The sequence below is a fragment of the Leopardus geoffroyi genome, chromosome D4 (assembly GCF_018350155.1).
Source record: "Leopardus geoffroyi isolate Oge1 chromosome D4, O.geoffroyi_Oge1_pat1.0, whole genome shotgun sequence".
Lineage (NCBI taxonomy): Eukaryota > Metazoa > Chordata > Mammalia > Carnivora > Felidae > Leopardus > Leopardus geoffroyi.
Window position 1 is genome coordinate 73,684,235 of NC_059342.1, and position 23,761 is coordinate 73,707,995.

The 23,761-nt window shown below is 45.4% G+C and overlaps 1 protein-coding gene across 3 annotated transcripts in view; it reads left to right on the forward strand.

Moving 5' to 3' along the window:
- RGS3 (regulator of G protein signaling 3) overlaps positions 1 to 23,761 on the forward strand; it is a 141,417-nt gene that overhangs the window by 1,103 nt on the left and 116,553 nt on the right. Inside the window, exon 2 of one of the 3 annotated variants that reach the window (XM_045469303.1) lies at positions 15,188 to 15,368. In XM_045469303.1, coding sequence (XP_045325259.1) covers positions 15,251 to 15,368 — 118 coding nt within the window. In that variant the 5' untranslated portion in view covers positions 15,188 to 15,250. Of the gene's footprint in view, positions 1 to 15,187; positions 15,369 to 16,900; positions 17,068 to 23,761 lie in introns of those variants that run through there. The other 2 variants (XM_045469308.1, XM_045469304.1) reach the window with 2 other exon arrangements.

The window sequence follows — 23,761 nt, forward strand, 5'->3', positions numbered from 1 at the left end:
TTTTGGGGCACCTGGGTGGCTTAGTCCAGTTAAGTGTCTGCTTCGGCTCAGGTCATGATCTCATGGTTTGTGAGTTTGAGCCCCACATCGGGCTCTCTGCTGTGTACACAGAGCCCACTTTAGATCCTCTGTCCCCTTCTCTCTCTATCCCTTCCCTGCTTATGCACACGCGCGCGCTCTCTCTCTCTCTCAAAAAAAATTATTTTTGACAGAGAGAGAAAGAGAGTGAGGTAGCACATGAGCACGAGCAGGGGAGGGACAGGGAGAGGGAGACAGGATTCAAAGCAAGCTCTGTGCTGATGGGAGAGAGCCCATGGGGCTCGAACTCATGAAGCATGAGATCATGACCTGAGCTTAAGTCAGATACTTAACCTACTGAGCCACCCATGTGCCTTGACCACAGATTATCTTGATAGAGAAACAAAAAATTCTGGAGAGATGAAGTTATTTCCAGGAGTGTAGCTAGAAATTTTCCTGGATTACTTGGTGAAGTTGTTTGGAACCACTAGGTGGTGATATTACATTATGGAAACGATGTTCTTCCAAGACTGGAGGCCTCTGGTTCTTTCTGAAGCCAGGGTCTACACAGTCAAAGACATTTCCTTGTGAGTAAATGGAGAAAAAAACCCACATTTACCAATGAAATCTATGATCCAATTTAAATGCCCTCACAAATGAATTTGTCTTTGAACAATTTAGAATGTCATTGTTAGAACTATTTCAAGAGTGTGACAAATTCTGGAACATGCCCAGAGGCCTAGGATTTGGGGGAAATGGGGAAGCTATTGAGGATCCTGACAGTTCTCAGTTGGGCAAAGACTCAGGGAGGCAGCATTTGATAAGTAGAAATACCACAAATTATCTGAGGCTCTTCTAAAATTTTCTTGACCAGATTTTGCCTTCAGAGAAGGTGAAACCAATAAATTCAGTTTTGTTTGTTTGTTTGTTTTTGAGCCTATATTACTTCTAAGGATGGCCCTGTTTTGGAAGGGATCTCCAAAAATAATTAAAACTCTCCCTTGGCCTCGGGATCAAATCCAACCCCTTTTGCTTGTCTTACAAACCTTACAAAGTAGGCTTATGGCCCGGGTGCGCCCTACTTGTCTCCTCAGGCCCAGTTCCCTCCTACTCCCCCTGAAGCTCTATGATTTTTTCCTTTTGGTTGTAGTGAGTCTTGTCTTCTCTTGCCTTCAGGCTTTAAAAAAATTTGTTTTTTTCTGTACTTTTCCTTCAACCTGGACAATTCTTTTCTTCTCTTCTCTGCCTAGTTTCTACTCATCCTTTAGATCTCAGCTTGCATGTTATTATTTTGGGAAGCTTTTTCTGACCACTGTCGGGGTGACATTCTCCTCTTTCACTTTCCCTCTCCCGGCCTCTGTGGAGTTCGTGGCTTGTCTCTTGCCACCGTCCACAGCCAGACTATGAGTTCTGCAAGTCGTATTTGTCTTCACTGCATAGCATCAGTACCTAGATGAGTGCCTGGCACATCATAACTGCTCAGTAATATATGCTGAATGGGCGAATGAATAAGAAGCAGATATGACATATCTCCTTTTCTTTAGGGTACACGTAATGTAGCAGTGTGAGCTGAGTGGTACAGAGTGTGAAGAAAGAGGGGCCCTTTGGATGCTCCTATCTGAAGCTATTAGGTTTTGGCAGGTGGAGATGTTTGTGGAGGTGGCCTTTTGGTGGAGGGAAGCGATGCAGGTCAAAGAAGTTTGGGACATAAGCAAGTACTGCCATATTCCCATCTGGAAAGGGTGGAAGGTGGGGTCAGAGACAGCTTGTGTCCCCATTGTTCAGGGCCTTGGATGGCAGGCTGGAGGCAGTGGGTTCTATTTGATAGCCAGTGGGGAGCCATCGATGGCTTTTGACTAAGGGAGAGATAGGACTAAGGAAGTGCTTTAGAAATTGTTAATCTGATGGCAGGAAAACATGAATTGGAGGGAGACCAGCAAGCCCGGAAAGATCAGTTAGGAGGCTTTCATAGGAGTCAAGATGGGAGGTGATCAGGGCCTGGATTATGTGGGCGGCAACAGAATGGAGACAGAGGGGCATGGTGCAAAGGAAAAATTAACAAGAACCTGGAAATTGGAAAGAAAGAGTAAGGGGAGAGGCAGGAGCCAAAGAGTTTTCAGCCTGATTCAGTGAGATGCTGTCATGATTGGAAACTGGGAGGCCAGAAGGAGAAACCAGTTGAAGGAGAGAGAAAGAGATTCCTCCCTCAAGCCTTTACAGTGGAGTTAGGTTTTGTGTGGCTTCTCACTTATGGAAGTTCAATCAATGTACAGAGCCAAAAAATGAAGCACAAGTGGGCAGGAGTGACAGGGGAGTACAATGCAGCTGGCGGGGGCTGTTCCAGCTCTGTCACTCCATGAAAATACAGCTCAGAGGGAGTGCAAGATGGGAGAAGCAAATTTGCTGTTCCCCTTTTAATTTACAATGCCATGGGTATTTTCTGGGTGACTAAGGGCTTATTTGAAGGTAATTTGGCTATTCACAATTTATGCCTTGTATGCTGATTTTAGATCTGAATTTCCTGGCAAGACTTGATTTTTTCAAATGTGTGCCAGATGCTAAGGTGAGAAGTAGGCAGCTACTAAGAAGACACACCTCTGTCACTGCATTAGAGGTGCTCACAGTCTAGTTTGGTAGAAAGATATGGAAGCAGACAGTTAGGGCTGGTCTAGGTGAGCAGCCAGGGAGAGAGCCAGTGCAGAGAGAAAGATTGCTGGTAAGTGTGTCAAAGCAGAGGTGGCCCTGAGCCTGGGGCTGGAGAGAGATCTGGGCCTTCATCAGAACAACACAGAGCAGCAGCCAGAGTGGAGATCTTGGAGGGACAGGGTATTGGGGCAGGAAGGGGACAGAAGGGCATGGCTGGGGAACATACCTTACGAGAAGACAGGAAGAGCCACAAAATAGAGGAATTATCAGAGAAACAAGAGGAAAACTATGGCAAGGTGGATGAGGGCTGAGAATGGGCACCTGATTTTCATAATTAGGAAGTCAGTGGTGACCTCTGAGTTAACAGTTTCAGTAGAGCAGTGGGGGCAGTCAAAGGGGCCCAGGAGTGATTGGTGAGAGTCTGGAAGCAACGGGAATACACGCCACCTCTCTCAGTTACAGCTCCAGTCAAACCAACCTAGATGTATTCCCTAGCTCCCAGTGAAATTTCCCTGGAGGACCTTTGGGAGCTCTGGATGCCATGACCCCTGTCCCTATATTTCTTCCCCTGACAGTACGCTGATCCAGAGGTAGGCTTTGTCCTCCATAAGCCTCATAGTCCGGCTTGAGTGCAGGTGAGCCAAGCCACATCTCTCAGCTGTGCCTCCTGTACTTTATACTAAACACATCTAAATTATCCTCTTCCATAAGTAGGATCCACACTCCCACAGGACTGCCAGCGCTAACTTGCTAATTGCTTTCCTGGAGTTTGCTTCTTGCAATTACTTTGTCAGAATCTAGACAAGGCAACATATAACAGTTTATTCCAGGATGATGTTTTTAAGTCAATGGTTCCTTATCCTAGTTATGTTGTTCTTTTCTTTTTTATTTTATTAAAAATTTTTTTAAATGTTTATTATTTTTTGAGAGAGAGAGAGCGAGCACAAGTGGGGAAGGGGCAGAGAGAGAGGGAGATACGGAATCTGAAGCAGGCTCCAGGCTCCGAGCTGTCAGCACAGGGCCCAATGCGGGGCTCAAACTCGTGAACCATGAGATCATGACCTGAGCCGAAGTCAGATGCTTAACCGACTGAGCCACCTTGTTGTTCTATTAAAGAGATTAAAATAGTAAGAAACGTATATACCCACGTAGTTTACCATGTCTAGTGTTCCCTCTATTCCTTTGTGTGGATCAAGACTTCGAGAGTATCATTTTCCTGCTGCCCAGAGATTTGAACATGTCTTGTGGTGCAGGTGGTGTCCACGATGAATTCATTCAGCTTTTGGAAGTCCAAAAAGATCTCTATTTTCACCTTCCTTTTGGGAAGGTATTTTTGCTGGATAAAGAATTTTAGGTTGGCAATTTTTTTTTTCTTCGATGAAGATGTTTCACTGTCTTATGGTACATGTTTCTTTGTTCTTCTGTATGGAATCCAGTTTTTTTCTGGCTGCTTTTAAGATGTTTACTTTATTTCTGGTTTTAGGCAATTTGGTCATGATGCGCGTTGGTACAGGTTTCTTCATATTTCTTTCACTTGGGATTCATTGAGCTTCGTGGATTTGTGGGTTTATAGTTTTCATCAACATTGGGAGAATTTCACCCATGATTTCCTCAAATATATTTCTGGATCCTACCTCCTTCAGGGATCCAACTATATATGTAGTCGTCCTGCTCACTGATGCTCTTTTTGTTTATTTTTTGGAGGGGTCCTTTTTCTCTGTATGTTTTATTTTGAATGGTTTCTATCTTCAGGTTCACTAATCTTTCTTCTTCTTACAGTGTCTAATCTGCTGTTAACCCCATCCTGTGTATTTTTGCATCTCAGACATTATATTTTTCACCTTTAGATGTTCAGTTTGGTCTTTTTTATTTTTTCCACATATCAACATGCTTTTAAAGTGCTCCTTGAATATAAGAATACAGCTGTAATAACCATTATAATGTGCTTGTCTACATCTGTGTCATTCCTGGATTGGTTTCTGTTGCTTGATTTTTCTCCTTATTATGGGTCACATTTTCCTGCTTCTTTGCACTCCTTGTAACTTTTTATTGGATGCCAGACATTGTGAATTTTACCTTGTTGATTGTTGTGTATTTTTTGCATTCCTCTAAATATTCTTGAGCTTGTTAAGTTGCTCAAGCTTTCAATCCTTTGGGGTCTGACTTTTGGATAGGACCAGAGTGTCATTTAGTTCAGGGCTGATCACTCCCCACAACTGAGGCAAACCCTTCTGAGTCCCTACCCCTTACCCCAGTGCCCCCAGGAATTAGGAGTTCTTCCCTACCAGTCTGGCTGATGAGAATAAGAACTATTCCTGGCCCTGTATAAGATTCAAAACTGTTTCCTCTAATCTTTTGAGTGGTTCTTTCCCTTGGGGTGCTTTACCCTTTTCCCTTAGCTTTGGGTACTTTCCTCATACCTGTGAGCTTATAGGCGCTTATATGAAGGTTTGGAGAGAGATGCTGTACAGATCCCTAGGGGTCTCTCCTGTGCAGCTCTTCCCTCTCTGACACTCTGTCCGATGAACTCTAGCTGCCCTGGCCTCCTGAATTCTTCAACTCATGGATATGGAATTGGCCTATATTCCCTGTCCCTTTTAGAAAATCTTTCTGGGCAATAAGCTGGGGCAATCGTAGGGCTCATCTTGTTGGTTTTCTGTTTCTCAGAGATCACTGTCCTTGTTGCTTGAGGTCTAATATCTTTTTTATTTTATTTTTTTTTTATTTTGCACAGAGGGAGAAAGTGTGAGTGGGGAGAGGGACAGAGGGAGAGAGAGAATTTTTTAAAAATGTTTATTTATTTATTTTGGGCGGGGTAGGGAGAGGCAGAGAGACAGGGAGACAGAATCACAAGCTGGCCCTGCGCTGACAATGTAGAGCTGGATGCGGGGCTCGATCTCACAAATCATGAGATCATGACCTGAACTGAAATGAAGAGTGGGACACTCAACCGACTGAGCCACCCAGGATCCCCACTAATATGTTGAACATCATTGTTACATTTTTTTTTGTCCAGTCTTTTATTTGTTTCAGTCCCAAGATGTCCTCCAATCCCTCCACCTTCGCCGGAGGCAGAAGCTTATATTATTTAAGTGCAGAAGACTTTTTGAGGGCTTCTGGAACCCTTGACTGTGCCACGCCAAGTTGCTCATTGTCAGGCTAGGAAAAGGGCTTCCAACATAACTATAAGGACACTGAGCCATTCTAGGAGAGACTGGGGACTCTGCTTTTCCCCTCTGGCTTTTGTCAAGTCTCTGGCTTTTGTACTTAGTCTGCTATTTCACAATCCTCTGGTGGTGAGGGCTTTGGTCTCTTGTATTTTCAAAGCTTGTTCGGAGGTTCTAGCAGGGAAGCACTCATATACCCTTGACCGAATAACAGTCCTCCTCTATTGGGGAAGGTCATCCACTTTGACCAAGCCTGCAACTTTGGGAGGAATGCACATGGCACATGGAGCAGTTGGGAGGAGGAGGATACTCAGCTAGCCAGACAGATCAACTGAATCAACGCTGGTCATCAGTGGGGTGACAGATGCCACAGCCAGATTGCTTTCATATCCTGGTCTCTTCTACTTTGGAACAATACCTCTTGGCTCACTTGGAATCTTGTGTTTTTTACTTGGTTCCCGGTTAGACCCTGTTTGTGTATTTAGATCACCAAAGGCTTCTCCATCCGAGGCAAGTTTAAGTTTCTTGATGGTACTTCCAGCCACCAGCATCTGCTCCTGTAGAGAACCACTAACCCAAAGATACTGGGTTCTACCTTGAAGAAGAATTACAGACATACTTTAAAAAAGCAAATCCTGTATTTCAAGGGTGAATAAAATAGCAGTTTACAAAGAATTCCAGCTGGTTAAATTTATGACAAGAAAAAAACCTGACCCAAGAATATTCTCTGGCTTCGAGCCCAGGGTATTTTTCCTTTTAGAGTGAACTTGGTACGTTTTCATTCATGTGGAGCTCTTGCCTCCTGGCATTTTATTCTGGGATGGAAGGTCAACAATGACTGCCTTGTTGCTAAATCCAATGGACACTTCTCAGTTATTAACCTACTTGACTTCTCAGCATATTTGACATTGTTCACAAGTATTTCCTTCTTAATATGCTCCCTGGCTTTCCTTCTCTCTCTCTTGCCTTTCTTCCTCTGCCTGTCTTTTCAGTTGCTACTCTCCTTGGTTCTTTCCTGAGCCTTCCTCTCACATTTAACATGCTCCTTGGGATCTCTTATCCATGTCCATGGCTTTACTGGGAATTTCTACGTCTGTATTTCTGGCCTAAATATTTTTCCTGAGCTTATTGTCCGGTATCTTCAGCTGTTCACTTGACATCTCCACTTGGATAGCACATGGGTTACTCAGTCTCAGTTCGGCCCTTCCTCTCATGTTCTCCATCTCTGTAAAGGGCCCTTATTCTTCTTTTTAAAGTTTATTTATTTATTTATTTTTAGTAATCTCTACACCCAACATGGGGCCTGAACTCACGAGTTCAAGATCAAGAGTCGCATGCTCTACTGACTGAGCCAGCCAGGCGCCCCTGTAAAGGGCACATCTAAACATCAAATTGCCTATGTCAGGATTCTTTTTTTGCATTTTATCTTCCAATCAATCACCAAGTCCTATTGATTCTACTTGTTTCCATCCCTTCTAGCCACTATCATCTTCTGTCTGGGCTCCTAGAAAAGACTTCACCTAACACTACTTTCTGTTCCCAACCCTCTTGCCAGTCCTCTCCCCCATCCATTTTTTTTTCCAACTCTGGCCAGAGTGATCTTTTTAAAATAAGAACTAAAGTCTTTTTTTAAAAATTTTGCTTAAAGTCTTTTGATGACTGGCCTGTGCTCTTAGGACAAAGCCCCAGCTCCATTTTTTTCTCTTTTTCTTTTTTTTTGGTTAACATATACAAAGATTCTTTATTGTGAATCCCATATAGTGAATTGATTCTCGTAGGATGTGTCCATTGATTTTTTCCTAACTCTTATATCCATAGTCAACCTACAGTTTCAATTAAATGGTGTTTTGACAAATAGAGTTACATCCTAATCTGCATAATCAACAAACCAAATAAAGCCCTTATTTGTGGGGCACCTGGGTGGCTCAGTGGGTTAAGCATCCAACTTTGGCTTAGGTCATGATCTCATGGTTTGTGAGTTCAAGCCCTGCATTGGGCTCTGCACTGCCAGTGCTTGGGATTCTCTGTCTCTCTTTTTCTGCTCCTCCCCCACTCACTCTCTCTCTTAAAATAAATAAACTTAAAAGAATTAAAAAAAATTTTTTAAAGCCCTTATTGAAATACAAATCAGAACCACACTGAGATACCACCTCACACGAGTCAGAGTGGCTAAAATGAACAAATCAGGAAACTATAGATGCTGGCGAGGATGTGGAGAAATGGGAACCCTCTTGCACTGTTGGTGGGAATGCAAAGTGGTGCAGCCACTCTGGAAAACAGTGTGGAGGTTCCTCATAAATTTAAAAATAGAATTACCCTACGACCCAGCAATAGCACTGCTAGGAATTTATCCGAAGGATACAGGAGTGTTGATTTATAGGGGCGCACGTACCCCAATGTTTATAGCAGCGCTATCAACAATAGCCAAATTATGGAAAGAGCTTAAATGTCCATCAACTGATGAATGGATAAAGAAGATGTGGTTTGTATATACAAGGAATACTACTCGAAGATGAAAAAGAATGAAATCTTGCCATTTGTAACAATGTGGATGGAACTGGAGCTAATTATACTGAGTGAAATAAGTCAGTCAGAGAAAGACAGACATCATATGTTTACACTCATGTGGAATTTGAGAAACTTAGCAGAAGACCACGGGGGAAGGGAAGGAAAAAAATTAGTTACAAACAGAGAGGGAGGCAATCCATAAGAGACTCTTAAATACTCAGAACAAACTGAGGGTTGATGGCGGGGTGGGGGTGGTGTGGGGGAGAGGGGAAAATGGGTGATGGGCATTGAGGAGGGCACTTGTTGGGATGAGCACTGGGTGCTGTATGCAATTGATGAATCATGGGAATCTATCCCTGAAACCAAGAGTACACTGTATACATTGTATGTTAGCTAACTTGACAATAAATTATGTATTTACAAATTGGGGCGCCTAGGTGGCTCAGCTGAGTGTCCGACTTCCGCTCAAGTCATGATCTCGCGGTTTGTGAGTTCGAGCCCCGTGTCGGGCTCTGTGCTGACAGCTCAGAGCCTGGAGTCCGCTTCGGATTCTGTGTCTCCCTCTCTCTCTGCTCCTACTCTGATCACGCTCTGTGTGTCTCTCTCAAAAATAAATAAACATTAAAAAAAATTTTTTTTAAATTAAAAATTAAAAAAACCCTTTATTTGTAACACTTGTTAATCTCTTTAGTGCAAATACTCCCACCGTGTTTGGGTTCAAGGTACCAGTGTGATGTCACTGCACATAGAGTTGGGGAGAGTTGCACAGTAGCATATAGATAACAATAAAATATGGTAAAATAACTAGGAATGAGTTTTGAGAATTTTCTTTAATGTTTATTTTTGAGAGAAAGAGAGCACGAATGGAGGAGGGGTTCCGAAGAGGGCCCTGTGCTGACAGCATTGAACCTGTGTGGGGCCTGAACTCATGAGCTGTGAGATCATGATCTCAGCTGAAATCAAGAGTCGGATGCCTAACCGACTGAGCCACCCAGGTGCCCGTACATAATGTAATTTTAGTAATGGCTCTGTTTAACAATCAGCTTGCAAAATCCTGAAAATTGAATCTTCCCTCACAGGCCTGTATGAATTGGCTCCAGCACGCCATTGGATTCACATTATAAATATGCATTTCCTAATATGGGTTGAAGTTTAAAAGAAAAAGATGAAAACTGTCTAGAGACCTATAATTTTTTCAGGCTGGGTTTAACCCAGTCTTCACAATCTCCAGGGATGAAGCTGCCTGCTCTTAGGCGGAACAAACCCATTTCCTTTCTACAGAAATACAAATGCTAAAACTTTCAGGAGGTACATTTTTTTTTTTTTATATGTACATTTTTATTTTTTTTAATTTTTTTTTTTTAATTTTTTTTTCAACGTTTATTTATTTTTGGGACAGAGAGAGACAGAGCATGAACGGGGGAGGGGCAGAGAGAGAGGGAGACACAGAATCGGAAACAGGCTCCAGGCTCTGAGCCATCAGCCCAGAGCCTGACGCGGGGCTCGAACTCACGGACCGCGAGATCGTGACCTGGCTGAAGTCGGACGCTTAACCGACTGCGCCACCCAGGCGCCCCCAGGAGGTACATTTTTGATAGTTCCTCTGGGTGGTGTCTGCGTAGAGTTTCTGCTCACCCAGCACTCTTTCTGCTTTTCTTGGGGTGGGGGATCAGGCTCTGATTTTCATCTGGGGATCACCTATGAAGATCCTTTTTAATAACACACGAAGCCCTGTGTGTTTACCTTCTTGCATATTACTCCTATGCCCACACTCTGACGTTCTCCTCCACGCTTCCCATCCTTGTGCTCCTCGAAGAACGACGATTTGCTCTCCTTTTTAGGCCTTTGCTTGTTTTGTTCCTTCTGCCTGTAACCCTACCTTCACTTCCTTTGCTTGGCTAAATCATCCTTCAGATCGCTTTCTTTGAAAAGTCCTCTCTGACTTCCTTTACCATCTCAGTCTGCCCAGCTCCCCAGACCGAATGAGCCGTTAGTCTGTTTGCCACAGGTTGACAGGACGGTTCCTCTATTGTCACACCCATCCAACCTCCCACTAGATCATATGCTCCACCTCGTTCACTTCTAGAACCCCAGCGCTCAGTGTAAGGCTCAGCATGAAGTAGTGCTTAGCTACTGAATTGAATTTTTTTTTTTTAATTTTTTTTTTCAACGTTTATTTATTTTTGGGACAGAGAGAGGCAGAGCATGAACGGGGGAGGGGCAGAGAGAGAGGGAGACACAGAATCGGAAACAGGCTCCAGGCTCTGAGCCATCAGCCCAGAGCCCGACGCGGGGCTCGAACTCCCAGACCGCGAGATCGTGACCTGGCTGAAGTCAGACGCTTAACCGACTGCACCACCCAGGCGCCCCTGAATTGAATTTTTTTAATTAATTTTTAAGTTTAATTAGTTAATATATTTTTAAACGTCTTTCTTTCTTTCTTTCTTTCTTTCTTTCTTTCTTTCTTTCTTTCTTTCTTTCTAATTTCGAGAAAAAGGTGTAAGTGAGCAAGGTGGGGAGAGAGAGAGAGAGAGAAGTGGGGCTTGTGTTCACCCAAAGTGGGGCTCGAGCTCACCCGATGTGGGACTCAAACTCATGAACAGTGAGATCATGACTTGAGCTGAAGTCGGATGCTTAATGCCTGAGCCATCCTGGCGCCTGGTTGAACTGAATTTTAATGTGTCAGTAGCCATAGGAGTCTTGGCCCCCTTGTTTGTAACCTAGCCTTTCTGAGCAGGAGGACTGGTATGAAAGATGACATTCTATAGTGATTCTTTGGCTGGATTCGGATTTCTCCACTGTTTATTTACTGCTTTGGCAACCTGATACAGTTAACAACGCTGAACCTTAGTTGCCTCATCAGTAGAAATGCTTGGACTTCCTGGAGGCGGATGATATTTTTCTGTCTCTGGTTACCAGTATTTTATGCATTAGTCAATTACACTGCCTCTCTGATGCAATGATTATTCACGTTTCTTGGTACATTTATATATTTTTCTTACTGATTTGTAAGACTTCTTGATTCATATATACATATTTGCCATATATTTTATAAATATTTTAAATTCATTAAAAAAATTTTTTTTTAATGTTTATTTATTTTTGAGTCAGAGAGAGACAGAGCATGAACAGGGGAGGGGCAGAGAGAGAGGGAGACACAGAATCGGAAACAGGCTCCAGGCTCCGAGCTGTCAGCACAGAGCCCGACGCGGGGCTCTAACCCATGGACCGTGAGATCATGACCTGAGCCGAAGTCGGACGCTTAACCGACCAAGCCACCCAGGCGCCCCTAAATTCATTTTTTAACTAAAAAATTTTAAATTGTTTATGGCCACAGACAAGCTTCTAATTTTTTCCAACCATTTTAAAGTGTAAAATCCATTCTTAGTCCACTTATAGGCATAGTTTGCCAACCTCTGAACTAACATGCTCATTAAATTTGAACGATCTTTGCATTCCTAGAATAAATACCATTTGATCATGAATATACTGGCAGCTTTGATTTGCTAATATTTTAGTTAGGAATTTTGTGTCTATATTCATAAATCAGATTGGTCTAGTAGAGATTTCAAACTAGTTATAGGACAGAGACATATTGTATTTGGCCTACAAAATATTTTACAATTTTTCTTTTTAAAAAATATTTATTTTGAAAGAGAATGAGAAAGTGCACACGCACCCATGAGGCAGGGTAAGAGGCAGAGAGAGAGAGAGAGAGAGGGAGAGAGAGAATCCCAAGTAGGCTCCTCCCTGTCAGCTCAGAGCCCAATGCGGGACTCAAGCTCACAAACTGTGAGATCATCACCTGAGCTGAAATCAAGAGTAGGTCAATTAACCTACTGAGCCACCCAGGCACCCCATATTTTACAGTTTTTTGAATGAATTGCCCATGTTAAAAAATTGGTAGATACTAAATTAAAAATTTGAGATTTCTCGCTTTTCTTTAAAAAACAGAATGTGGCAAAACTGGGAGAATATGGGCTCAGTTTTGTCACATTTTTAATAGAGCGCCTCTATGTATGTTTTGTATTTCACCAATTTCTACTCTTATTTTTAAAAAATATTTTATTTTTAAGTAATCTCTACACTCAATGTGGGGCTCGAACTCACAACCCTGAGATCAAGAATCGCACGCTCCACCGACTGAATCAGCCAGGTGCCCCTACTCTTATTTTTCTCTTTGACCTTTGGTCTGTAGTTTTCTGTTGCTAAATTTAGCTGGTTTTTGTCTTTGTCTAACTTTGTACCTGGCACTGACAAATCTTCCAGTTTTTTTTCTAGTTCTGAAACAGGTTAAATTACATAGGTACTGTTTTTCAAAGGTCTTATAGAATTGACCTCTAAAACTCTCTGGGTCTTCTATAATTTTTTCAGGTAGAGTTTTGATTTCCTTTTGTATTTTATATATGGTTAGTTATCTACTAAAAATTTCAAATTCTTATATCAATTTCAGTAATTAACAATTTCTAGAAAATCACCCATTTTCCCCCTAGATTTTCAAATTATGGAATGAGGTTGCATTGGTTTTCTCTTATAATTTAAAGAATTACCTTGATCCTTTATCTTGTATCATGGCTGTCTCTCTCTTTCCTACACTTGTTGATTTGTAGTTTTTTCCTGTTTTGCCTGAGTTCTAATTTATTGGTCTTTTCAAAGAATCAGGCTCTGGTTCCCTTGTTGAAATCTATTTTTTTTTTTTTAAATAAATTTCAACTTTAACTTAATTGCTCCTTTAAAAATTTTCCATCTGAGGGGTTCCTAGGTGGCTTAGTTGGTTCAGTAGGTTCAGTGTCTGATTATTGATTTCAGCTCAGGTCATGATCTCACAGTTTGTGGGTTTGAGCCCTGAGTAGGGCTCTGTGTTGAGAGTGCGGATCCTGCTTGGGATTCTCTCTCTCCCTCTCCCTTCCCCTCCCCCACTCTCACACATACTCTTTCTCTCTCTCTTTCTCAAAATAAATAAACATTAAATTTTTTTTCACCCAAATTAGTTTCTTCCTCTTTTAACTTTTTGAAATGAATCTTCAGTTAAAAAAAAAAAGAAATCTTTCTTGTTTGGGGCGCCTGGGTGGCTCATTCAGTTGAGCATTGACTTAAGCTCAAGTCATGATATCAGTGTTCGTGGATTTAAGCCCTGTGTCGGGCTCTGTGCTGACAGCTCAGAGTCTGGGGCCTGTGTTGGATTCTGTGTCTTCCTCTCTTTCTACCCCTCCCCCACTCATGCTCCTTCTCTCTCTCTCTCTCTCAAAAAGAAACATTAAAACAATTTTTTTTAATTTAAAAAATCTTTCTTGTTTTCTAAATAAAATCATTGAACTTTTTATTCTTTTCTATTGACCTGCTTGTCTTCTGTCTGGTACTACATTATTATAATTTCATTTAACATCTGGTAGTTCTAGTCCCCTTTATTATTATTTTCAAAATGTTTTGGATATTGGGCTACATGATATCTCAAATGCACTACAATTCTTTGATAGCTAATGTAAAAATGTACCCAAATAAATCCTTTTGGTCCCTTCCCTCTAACCCAAGTGATCTTTATTCTTCTCGATACAAAATCACTCTTTAAAAATGCCTATAATCAATCTAAATTTGTGAATATGGTGTATTTAAGTGTGTGTGTGTGTGTGTGTGTGCACATACTGTGTGTTTGTGTTTGTGTTTGTGTATGTGCTAAGGATGCATCTGTAATGTGTAGGGTGCGTTGTATCTATGTGTGAGGTATGCATGTAGTGTGTGTATTTGTGTGTGGTGTGTATGTGTACGTGCATTTGTGTATGTGGTGTATTTTTGTATGTGTGTACATGGGAAGTGTTATGGTATGTATATGTATGTGTGTAGAGTATGTGCAATGTGTATACAGTGTCTGTAGTATGCTTGTGTACGTGTGGGGTGTGTGAGGTGTAAGGGAGATACTGAGGCCCACAGCCTGGGGCGCTAGAGGGCCCAGGGCATGCCAGAAAGACAAGCTTGGTCTGAAAACTTCCCCTGCCTTCCTGGGGAGAGCAGGGCTACAACCACAACCCTTTATGTATGTCCCACGCTCCTTTTTTATTGTTTGTTTATTTTTGAAAGAGTGGGAGAGAGAGAGAGAGAGAGAGAATATGAGTGGGAGAGGGGCAGGCAGAGAGAGACACAGACTCTGAAGCAGGCTCCAGGCTCTGAGCTGTCAGCACAGAGCCTGACATGGGGCCCAAACCCATGGACTGTGAGATCATGACCTGAGCCGAAGTGGGACGCTCAGCTGACTGAGCCACCCAGGCGCCCCCTGACGTCCCCTTTGGACAGTAGTGTGGGTAGATAGGCCCAGTTTCTCCTGTGGTGCCACCGGCCAGGCTCCCACTCACTTCTGTTCTCCCTCTCCTGAGAAAAGAGTGACCTCCCCCTTTAAGAGAAGGACGCGTCCAGTGTTCTACTAAGGGGCCTTACTGTTGATGGTTAAGGTGGTGGAGATGGTGCCACTCGAGGGGTCAGATCAGGATCAGAATGGCATTAGGTTTTCCCAACTGAACAGGTTAGCTGCTGAGTGCGCCTTTATCCGGAGTGGGGGTGAAGCGCCAGTGTGGGCTTCAGTCTTTACCCCCAGGCCACATTCAGATAGTGCAACTCTGTCCTGCTCTTCTGGGTCCCACCCTCCTGAGGGTGCATCTGCGCTTTGCTCAGTGGTCCCTGGTAGAGCTGCGAAAGGGCCACTCTCACCTTGGGCACATCACTCTCCCCTTCCCTGTGGACCTTCCTTTGCCCTGGCTCTAGAACGCCATGCTTTCTAATTCCTACTGGGAAAGAGCATCCCTCTCAGGCGGCATCTCAGATTATGCCTAACTCATGCTCCCATCTTGTTCCTGCAGGTCTATAACACCTGTAGCTTCGGTGTCCTTTCTGCGTCCTGTGACTTGAGCCCGAGGTTGCCCATGTTCCCTGGCTGGAAGGAATGGCAGGGCCAGCATACCACTCTGCACAGAAAGGATGCCTGGACTCAGACTACCCCAGCCAGGAGGAGAATCAGGCATGCTCAAATCCAGGGTGCAGGTAAGTCCATCTGCCATTGGCTGGGGCCAGGGGAGTAGGCTTGCCCCTGCTACCAGCAGTGCTCGTGGCGTGGGGGTTGGGTCAAGGGCAGAGCAGGGCTTCACAAAATGCCAGGTTTCAAACAATCCACTGGCCTTTACATGACTCATTTGCACTTGACCACTAGTTTGCTGATTTCAGGGCTCCTCTAGTTTCTGCTCCCTGCTGGTAGCCAGCTGGCCCTGTGGCCTCAAGTTTCCTTACCTGCCTCAAGAAGGCAAGTCTCCAGTCTACACTTGCTGTTGGCCATGGGGCAGGCATGGAGGCCAAAGAACAGATAAGAGGATGGCCTTTTGGGCAGGCAGGCCTGGGTTCAAATTTCAGCTCCGCCAACCTTGGACAAGTCACCTACCCTCTCTGCCTGAGGTTCAGATGTATCCCTGGCAGAGTGGAGCTGCTTCTTTCTAGGATCACTGTGAAGATGAAATGAGATGATGCGTGTAAATTGCCCAGCTCAGCCCCTCGTGCCTGTTACTCAGTACATATAACTCTTCTCCCCACTTTCTCTCCTGCATCCTCCAACCTTGTCTTGAGTAGATCCCCTAGCCACAGATATCCATCTGGCAACTTCCAACACCTCCCATTTTTAGACCACCAGCAGCTTTCCCTCCTACAGCAGCAACAGTCAGAGATTTGCAGAGCAGATGTCTTGGTGTGAAACTATTCCCAGGAGGTGTTCCATGAATGTTTGCTGACAAAGCAGTGGAGGGACTGACCTTCCTTCCCCCTCTGCCTCCTGGTACCTGGCTCTGGATATTGAAAGCGCCTACCCTCTGTGCATACTGTGTGTTTCTGTCCCCTTAGCTACTGAGGGCCTGTGCTCCAGTTCCAAGGCACCAGGCTGCAGATGGGGGGTGGGGATGGCGGGGCGGGGGGGTGGCTGTGAGGCTGGCTGGAGCAAGCTGCTTTGGTCTGGACCTGTGCCAGGCTGCTCTCATCCAAGAGGAGGGTCAAGGGGCAGATAGGGCAGAGTTTGGGAAGGGGCGGCTTGAAGCATGAACACTTTTCCAAACCCCACTGCACTGGGCCGGGAGGATGCTCCTTTTGCCCTTGCTTGGGTCCGGTGATTACAGGTCTGAGCTTCAAAGCAGGTTACAAACCTGGCTAATTGCTGGCCTAGGGGAGCTGGGTGAGCAGGCCAAGCCCGCCTGCGTGGACACGCCAGCGGCCTCGGGCCTCACATGGGGCTGGCACTTCCAGCCTGGAGCGGTCCTGGAGCCAGGAGCCCCGGTGTGGCCGCCCAGTCCTGTTGGCTCCTCGGGGAGGGCTGCGGTGGGGAGCTGGGAGGACGGCCACCCGGCTGCCGCTGTGGCCGCTGCCCTCGCTGTTGGGGCGCCAGCGCCTCCTCTCCTGGGGCCGGCGTCTGATCGGTCAGGTGGAAACCTCCCCATTCAAACCTGCGCGGGCCAATCAGGGCCCGGCGCGCCGGCCCATTCAAACGCGCGCTGCAGCCGGCCTCCCGCTCCCGCCTCCGGGACACTGGCGCGGGGCGGGGGCGGGTGAACCTGCTGCCTCGGTAACTGGGGAGCAACACAGACGCCTCGGGTTACGGGCGCTCCGGGCAGGCGGAAGCAGGACGCCATGGAGCGCTCCCTGCACCGCGTCTCCCTCGGGAGCCGGCGTGCCCACCCGGACTTGTCCTTCTACCTCACCACCTTTGGTAAGTGCCCGGGATGGCTGGCTGCCTGGGCTGCTTCTCCCTGCGCTCAGCGCCCGGAAAGGTCCCCACCCCCGGCCCCGTGATAGGTGAGGCTGGCAGCAGCGGGTACCTCCTCTGGCCCCTTCCTCCCGTGGGTGCCCAGGAGGAGCTCAGGGCACACGGACCCAGGCTGAGCGAGCCACGGGGCGCAGCACCTGCTGCCTGGCCAGTGGTGTTGAGTGTGGCTGGCTGTGCCTCACTTGGCTGGAATCATCACGCCTCAGTTCATCTTTCAGAGACCCGGTTTGCTCCACTGGAGATTCCCTCTAGCCAACAGTTCAGGGTTAAATCAGGGTCTTGTTACTATATCTCAAGGCCTCCTCCATCCTCTTTCCTTTGGCTCAGGGACAGGACAGGTGCCAGGTCAGCCCGGGTGGCCTTGGCTCCTTGTGGGCTCGCGTTGGAAGCTCCAGTGGATGTCAGACTCACAGCACGTAGGGGAGAATTCTCTTCTTCAGGAGTGACCAGGCTCTCAGGAGGATCACGGGGCTGCCCTGGGGGCTTGAGGTAGAGAGCAATGGGCAGCGGGCCCCTGCCCCCAAACCCTTAGATAGCAGGATTGGGTTCCCCCAAATAACAGCGGGGCAGCAGTGCCCCAACAGCCTGGGCAAACCCAGCCTTTCAGGTAGCCATAATAGAGAAAACAGCCCTGTCCCAGGAACACAGCCCTTCACAGCTCTGCGTTTCCTCACTGGGTCTGCAGCTCCCTGTGGAGAGTGGGTGATATTTGGGTGATATTTCCTCTGTGGAGACTTGAGATCCAGAGAGAGGAAGGTCTCCCAGTGAGCCAGACTGGTTGGTACCTGAGTTCAAGCCTTCTGAGACAGCTTGTCCAGCATTTTTCCAGTTTTTTTCATAAAGGTTGGGGCAGTTACTGCAACATACTGGACTTTGCCCAGGTTTCATAGACAGAACACTCCAGGAGTCAGGCCCTTCCTGGGGCTCTCCTATTCTCAGGCTTACCTCTCCAGCACACTGGGTTCCTTACAAACTGTCCTTTTCTCTAGGAGCAGAGGGAGTGATAAAAAAGCAGTGGCTTCACCCCTAGAACTGGCCTGTGGTCTGGCATCCTGGAATTTACGGGTCTGGTGGGTGGAAGGAACAATGCGGGTAATGAAATAGCCACCATCTGTCCAGCACTTACCATGTGCCGAGCCTTGTGTCAAGGGCTTTATCTCATTTAATCCCCTCAATTCCCATGAACCCTGCTGGGATGTGGGAGTCTACCAGACAAAGGAGGTGTCTGGGATGACCTGAATTCGTGGAGCTGGGGTCGTCAGGAAAGTGTCACGGAGCCGTGAGGCCCTATTATCTTAGCTGTGTGCTGATTTAAAAGTAAATATATATTTCATTGCTTTTTTTCCCCCTCATTATTATTGCTGTAAGATGGCTTCATTGCTGAAAACTTAGTGAAAAGAACAAAGTGAAAAATCCCCTGTACTCTGATTCCTTAGAAAAGACCTTTGTGGGTTACCAATTTGTTTTATATCCTTCCAGACTTGTGTGTGAGTGTGTGTAGGGGTGTGTTTAATTTTAAAAGAATTGAGACCATATTGTATGTACAGTCTTGGAATCCATTTCTCTTCCTTACTGGTACAGCGTGACTATTCCCTACCATCAGTCTATAGTCTTCTATTGAATTAATCATCCTGACAGAGATCTGGGAAGTTGGGGAGTGTCCAGACCAGCAGGGAGTGGATCCCCCCCTCTCCCCGCCCAGCCGTGGCCTCAGGGCTGGGTCGGATGGTTATCTGGGAAGGCTTCTACTGGAACCAGTGACTGTGACCTGAGTGTACAGCAGCAGGCAGGAACCTTGTGGGGCGGAGAGCCTCCTGCTCTTAATGTATGCAGTCTCCTCTCCCATCTCCCCGAGGACACAGGTTGACACTGGAAAGTTCTTTCCCGTTTCCTGCTTAAATTCTGTTTCCTTGACAAACACTGCCCCTCTTTCAGGCGGCTGATTTTCTTCATGCACGGTGTGATCTGTGCTTGTCTGCTCATGAATGAAGATTCATATCAGTGATTCCCAGACCTGGTCACTTATCAGAAGCACCTGGCGAGTCTGTTAAAAACACAGATTCCCAGGATCTTCATAGGTCTAGGGTGGAGCCTGAAAATCTGTAATTTTAAGAAGGCACACAAGTATTTTAATGATCAGCCAGGTTTGGAAGCTGTGGATTTAGTCAGTTTAGTCAGTTTTGGTAGCCAGCGTGAACTGGCTCTTAACGTGAAGGTCTTTGCTAAGTTTTCCTTGGTTCACTGGCCTTTTGTCAGCATGGCAGGTAGTCCTGGTCTTCATCAGCGGGCTTTGCCCTGGTAGAACCACATGAAGGTTCTGCCTACCCGATGGCTGGCTGAGCACAAATATTCAAAGGGAGCTAATTTTCCAGGATCTCTGGAATTATAATTTTTAAATGTTTATTGATTTATTTTGAGAGAGAGAGACAGAGAGAGAGAGAGAACAGGCTGGGGAGGGGTGGAGAGAGAGGAAGAGAGAAATCCCAAGCAGGCTCTGCACTGCCATTGCAGAGCCAGATGTGGGGCTCAACCTCACGAACTACGAGACCATGACCTCAGCTGAAACCAAGATTCAGATGCTTAACTGATTGAGCCACCCAGGCACCCCCTGGGATCTCTGGAGTTATAAACAGATAAATTGGTTTCACCAAAATTCCTTCCAGGGAGAGTACTGTATTGTACATGGTGAAGTTTATGTATTGTGTGTGTGTGTGTGTGTGTGTGTGTGTGTGTGTGTGCGCCTGCACATGCGCGTGGGTACAGCGCCTTGTCCCTCGATAAGAGGCATATTTAAGTAACATTAGTTGACCATACACTGTCTTCTAAGGAGGTGTTCTGGCTTCAGGAGAGGGGAGTGTGTATGTAAACTGGGCCTAGAACCCAACTCCTCCAGAGATGACAAATGCATTTTCTGTAGAACAGATGCCAGCTAGCTGCTCAGCGTGTTGGGCAGTGTGCGTGAGGCCCTGAACTGGAGGCTGCAACCTGGCCCTGCCAGTTGCCCCTGGCTTCCCATGCTGCTCTGAGCCGGGGACACACACAGTTCCTGGACTTGGCTGGGAAGCTCCTCCAACTACTTCTCAGGACCCCATCCTTTGCTGGTCGGGGTCCTCAGCATTTACTGGCTGTTCTGTCATCTGGGGTCCTTTTGCTTGGGAGTGTTCAGAAATTCTCAGTTTCTGGCCCCTCCTCTTTTCCAATTCTGTTCTATTTTTTAAATTAAGAATTTATTTGAGAGAGAAAGAGAGAGACAGAGAGAGATTGAGAATCCCAAGCAGGCTCCACACTCAGCACTGAGCCTGACATGGGGCTTGATCCCATGACCCTGGGATCATGACCTGAGCTGAAATCAAGAGTCCACCTGTCAACCAACTGAGCCACCCAGGCACCCCTCTGCTGTATTTTGTAATTTAATTTAATTTTTTAATTTTTTAAAATATGTATTTATTTTTGAGAGAGAGAGAGAGAGAGAGAGGGGAGAGCATGAGGGGGGAGGGGCAGAGAGAGAGGGAGACACAGAATCAGAAGCAAGCTCCAGGTTCCAGGCTGTCAGCACAGATCTTGATGGGGACCTCGGACTTGCAAACCATGAGATCATGACCTGAGCTGAAGTCGGAGGCTTAACCGACTGAGCCACCCAGGCGCTCCTATTTTTTTTTTAAATTGTATTATGAAATATAACACACACACAGAAAAACATTCCTCCAAATAATGTGTAGTTCAGTGAATTAACACAAAGCAAATACCTGTGTAACTTTCATGAGGGTCAAGATTGCCGATATCCAGTTTGACATGTAGTTTTTTTCTTTGTCACTCAGTTCAAAATAGTTTCCAATTTTCATAGTCCTACTTTCTCAAGTCTTTAGATTATTTGGAAGCATATTTCTTAAATTTACAAATACTGGGGATTTTCTGGTAATATTTTTATTCTTTTTTGTTTTATTATTTATTTGTTTATTTATTTGAGAGAGAGATAGTAAGTGGGGGAGAGGGGCAGAAGGACACAGAGAGAGAGAATCTCAAGCAGGCTCCATGCTCAGTGCAGAGCCCAATGCAGGGCTTGATCCCATGACCCTGGATCATGAACGGAGCTGGAAGCAAGAGTCAGACGCTTAGCCAACTGAGCTACTCAGGCGCCTCTCTTGTTCTTTATTCCACATTTTGGTCCGAGAATATACTCTGCGTCTTTTTAGTTCTTTGATGGATCAGGATATAGTCAGTTTTTATAAATGTTCTGTGTGTACTTGTGCAGCAGCTGGGTGGCTCAGTCAGTTAAGCGTCCGACTTCAGCTCAGGTCATGATCTTGTGATTTGTGAGTTTGAGCCCCACATCAGGTTCTGTGCTTGGAACCTGCTTGGGATTCTGTGTCTCCCTCTCTCTCTGCCCCTCCCCTGCTCATGCTCTATCTCTGTCTCAAAAATAAATAAATATCAAAAAAGAAAAAGAAAAGCTCTGCAGTAGGTAGGCATAGTAGTTTTGTATGTGTCGGGTTTAGGTCAGGTTTGCTAATTATATTCTTCAAATAATTCTTCTTTAATTTTTTTCAACATTTATTTATTTTTGAGAGATGGAAAGAGAGCAAAAGTGTGGGAGGGGAAGAGAGAGAGGGAGACACAGAATCTGAAGCAGGCTCCAGGCTCCTAGCTGTCAGCACAGAGCCCAATGTGGGGCTCGAACCCATGAACCGTGAGATCATGACCCAAGCTGAAGTTGGATGCTTAACTGACTCAGCCACCCAGGTGCCCTGTTGTTCAAATGTTCAACATCCTTGCTAATCTTTTCCCCCAATTTGTTCTATCAGTTACCAAGAGAGGTGTGTTAAAATTCCTGCTGTGGTTATACATTTGTCTGTCATTATAGTTGTCAGTTTTTTCTTTTTATATTTTGAAACAATATTAAGAGCATACACATTTAGAATTATTATCTTAGTAATGAACTGAAACTTTAATTATTAAGAAGCCTACTCTTTATTTCTAGTGGAGATAAAGTCTACTTTTCCAGACATTAACATCACTACCCAGCTTTCTTCTGCTGAACAGTGAATTGCCTGGTGTGTCTTTTTCCACCTTATTTCTGTTGGTCTTTATGTTTCTTTTTTTTAAATGTGTATTTATTTTTGAGAGCACGAGTTGGGGAGGGGCAGAGACAGAGTGAGACAGAGGATCCAAGGCAGGCTCTATGCTGACAGCAGCAAGCCAGATGTAGGGCTTGAACTCACCAACCATGAGAGCCGAAGTCAGACGCTCAACTGACTGAGTCACCCAAGGGCGCTGGTCTTTCTGTTTCTTTACATTCTAAGTGTGCTATGTCTCTTGTAAATAGCAGGCACAGAGTTGTTATTTTGCTTTTTAGTGCAGACCTAGAGTGATATCTTCCTGCAAAAAGATCTCTATTTGCTTCTGCCAGGTGCTTGAGGTGACTAGAAATCTGGGATAGTCGTAATGTTAGGGGTTGGGATTATTTGAAGTTGAGCTTCAGAGCCCTGAGGAACTGTCTCATCATGGTTCATTTGTTCCTGGGGAGCCACCCTTTAGGGTTCTGACCCAAAAGGCCAGGGCTCAGAAGGACCCCACTCTCAACAGGCCCTAGTCTCCAACTCCTGTTCTTCTTGCCCTGTGAGGCAGACAGAAACTCTGCTCAGCCTCTTGGCCTTTCCGTCATCTCTCTGGAATTTGAAAACACCCCAAGGAGAGAATTAGTCCAGGCAAATATTAAACTTCATTCCATGGACCTCCATGCTCCCTGAGTCTGCTCTGTAGTTCCTCTCTGTCTTGTTGTGTCTCCAAGAAGCTGCTTTTAAATATTTTCTCCAGCTTTTCTAGATTTTTCCTCAGTGGGTGTGTCATTCCAGAAATAGAAGTCCCCTGCATGTATTTTCTAATTTTTCTGAGTCGTTTTTACTCTTTTCATCTCCTCCCCCTCCCTCCCTCATTTTCTTCCTTCCTCTCTCCCTTTCTTCTCTCCTTCCTTCCTTTTCTTCCTTCCTTCCTTCCTTCCTTCCTTCCTTCCTTCCTTCCTTCCTTCCTTCTTCCCTCCCTTCTTCCCTTCGTCTGTTCCTTGTTTCCTTCCTTCTTTCATCCCTTCCTCCTTCCTCCCTTCCACCCTCCCTCCCTTTTTTCCTTCCCTCCATCTTTCCTTTTGTCATATCAGTGAGAGTGCTTTCTGTTTGCCAGGTGCTTCTCATACATTAGTTCTCAGTTTTACAATAGCTCTCCCAGAGAGCTGAATTATTATTATTCTTTCCATTGTACAGATGAGGAAACAGAAGATATAGTGATTCAGGATCATCAGTGGTGGAACCAGGATCCAAGCCAGGTCTTACTGACTCCAAAACCCGTGCTTTACTCATGGTTCCTTCTGGGCTTCCTCTCTTGTGTTTTCCAAATGAGGCTCGTTCTGCTGGAAAACTTCGATAGTGAAAAAAAAGAATACAACTGTGGGGCGCCTGAGTGGCACAGTCAATTGAATGTCCGACTCTTGATTTTGGCTCAGGTCATGATCTCATAGTTCGTGAGATCAAACTCTACATTGGGCTCTGCTCTGACAGTGTGGAGCCTGCTTGGGATTCTCTCTCTCCCTCTCTCTGCCCCTCCCCCCTCAAAATAAATTAATTAATTAAAGAAAAGAACACAACTG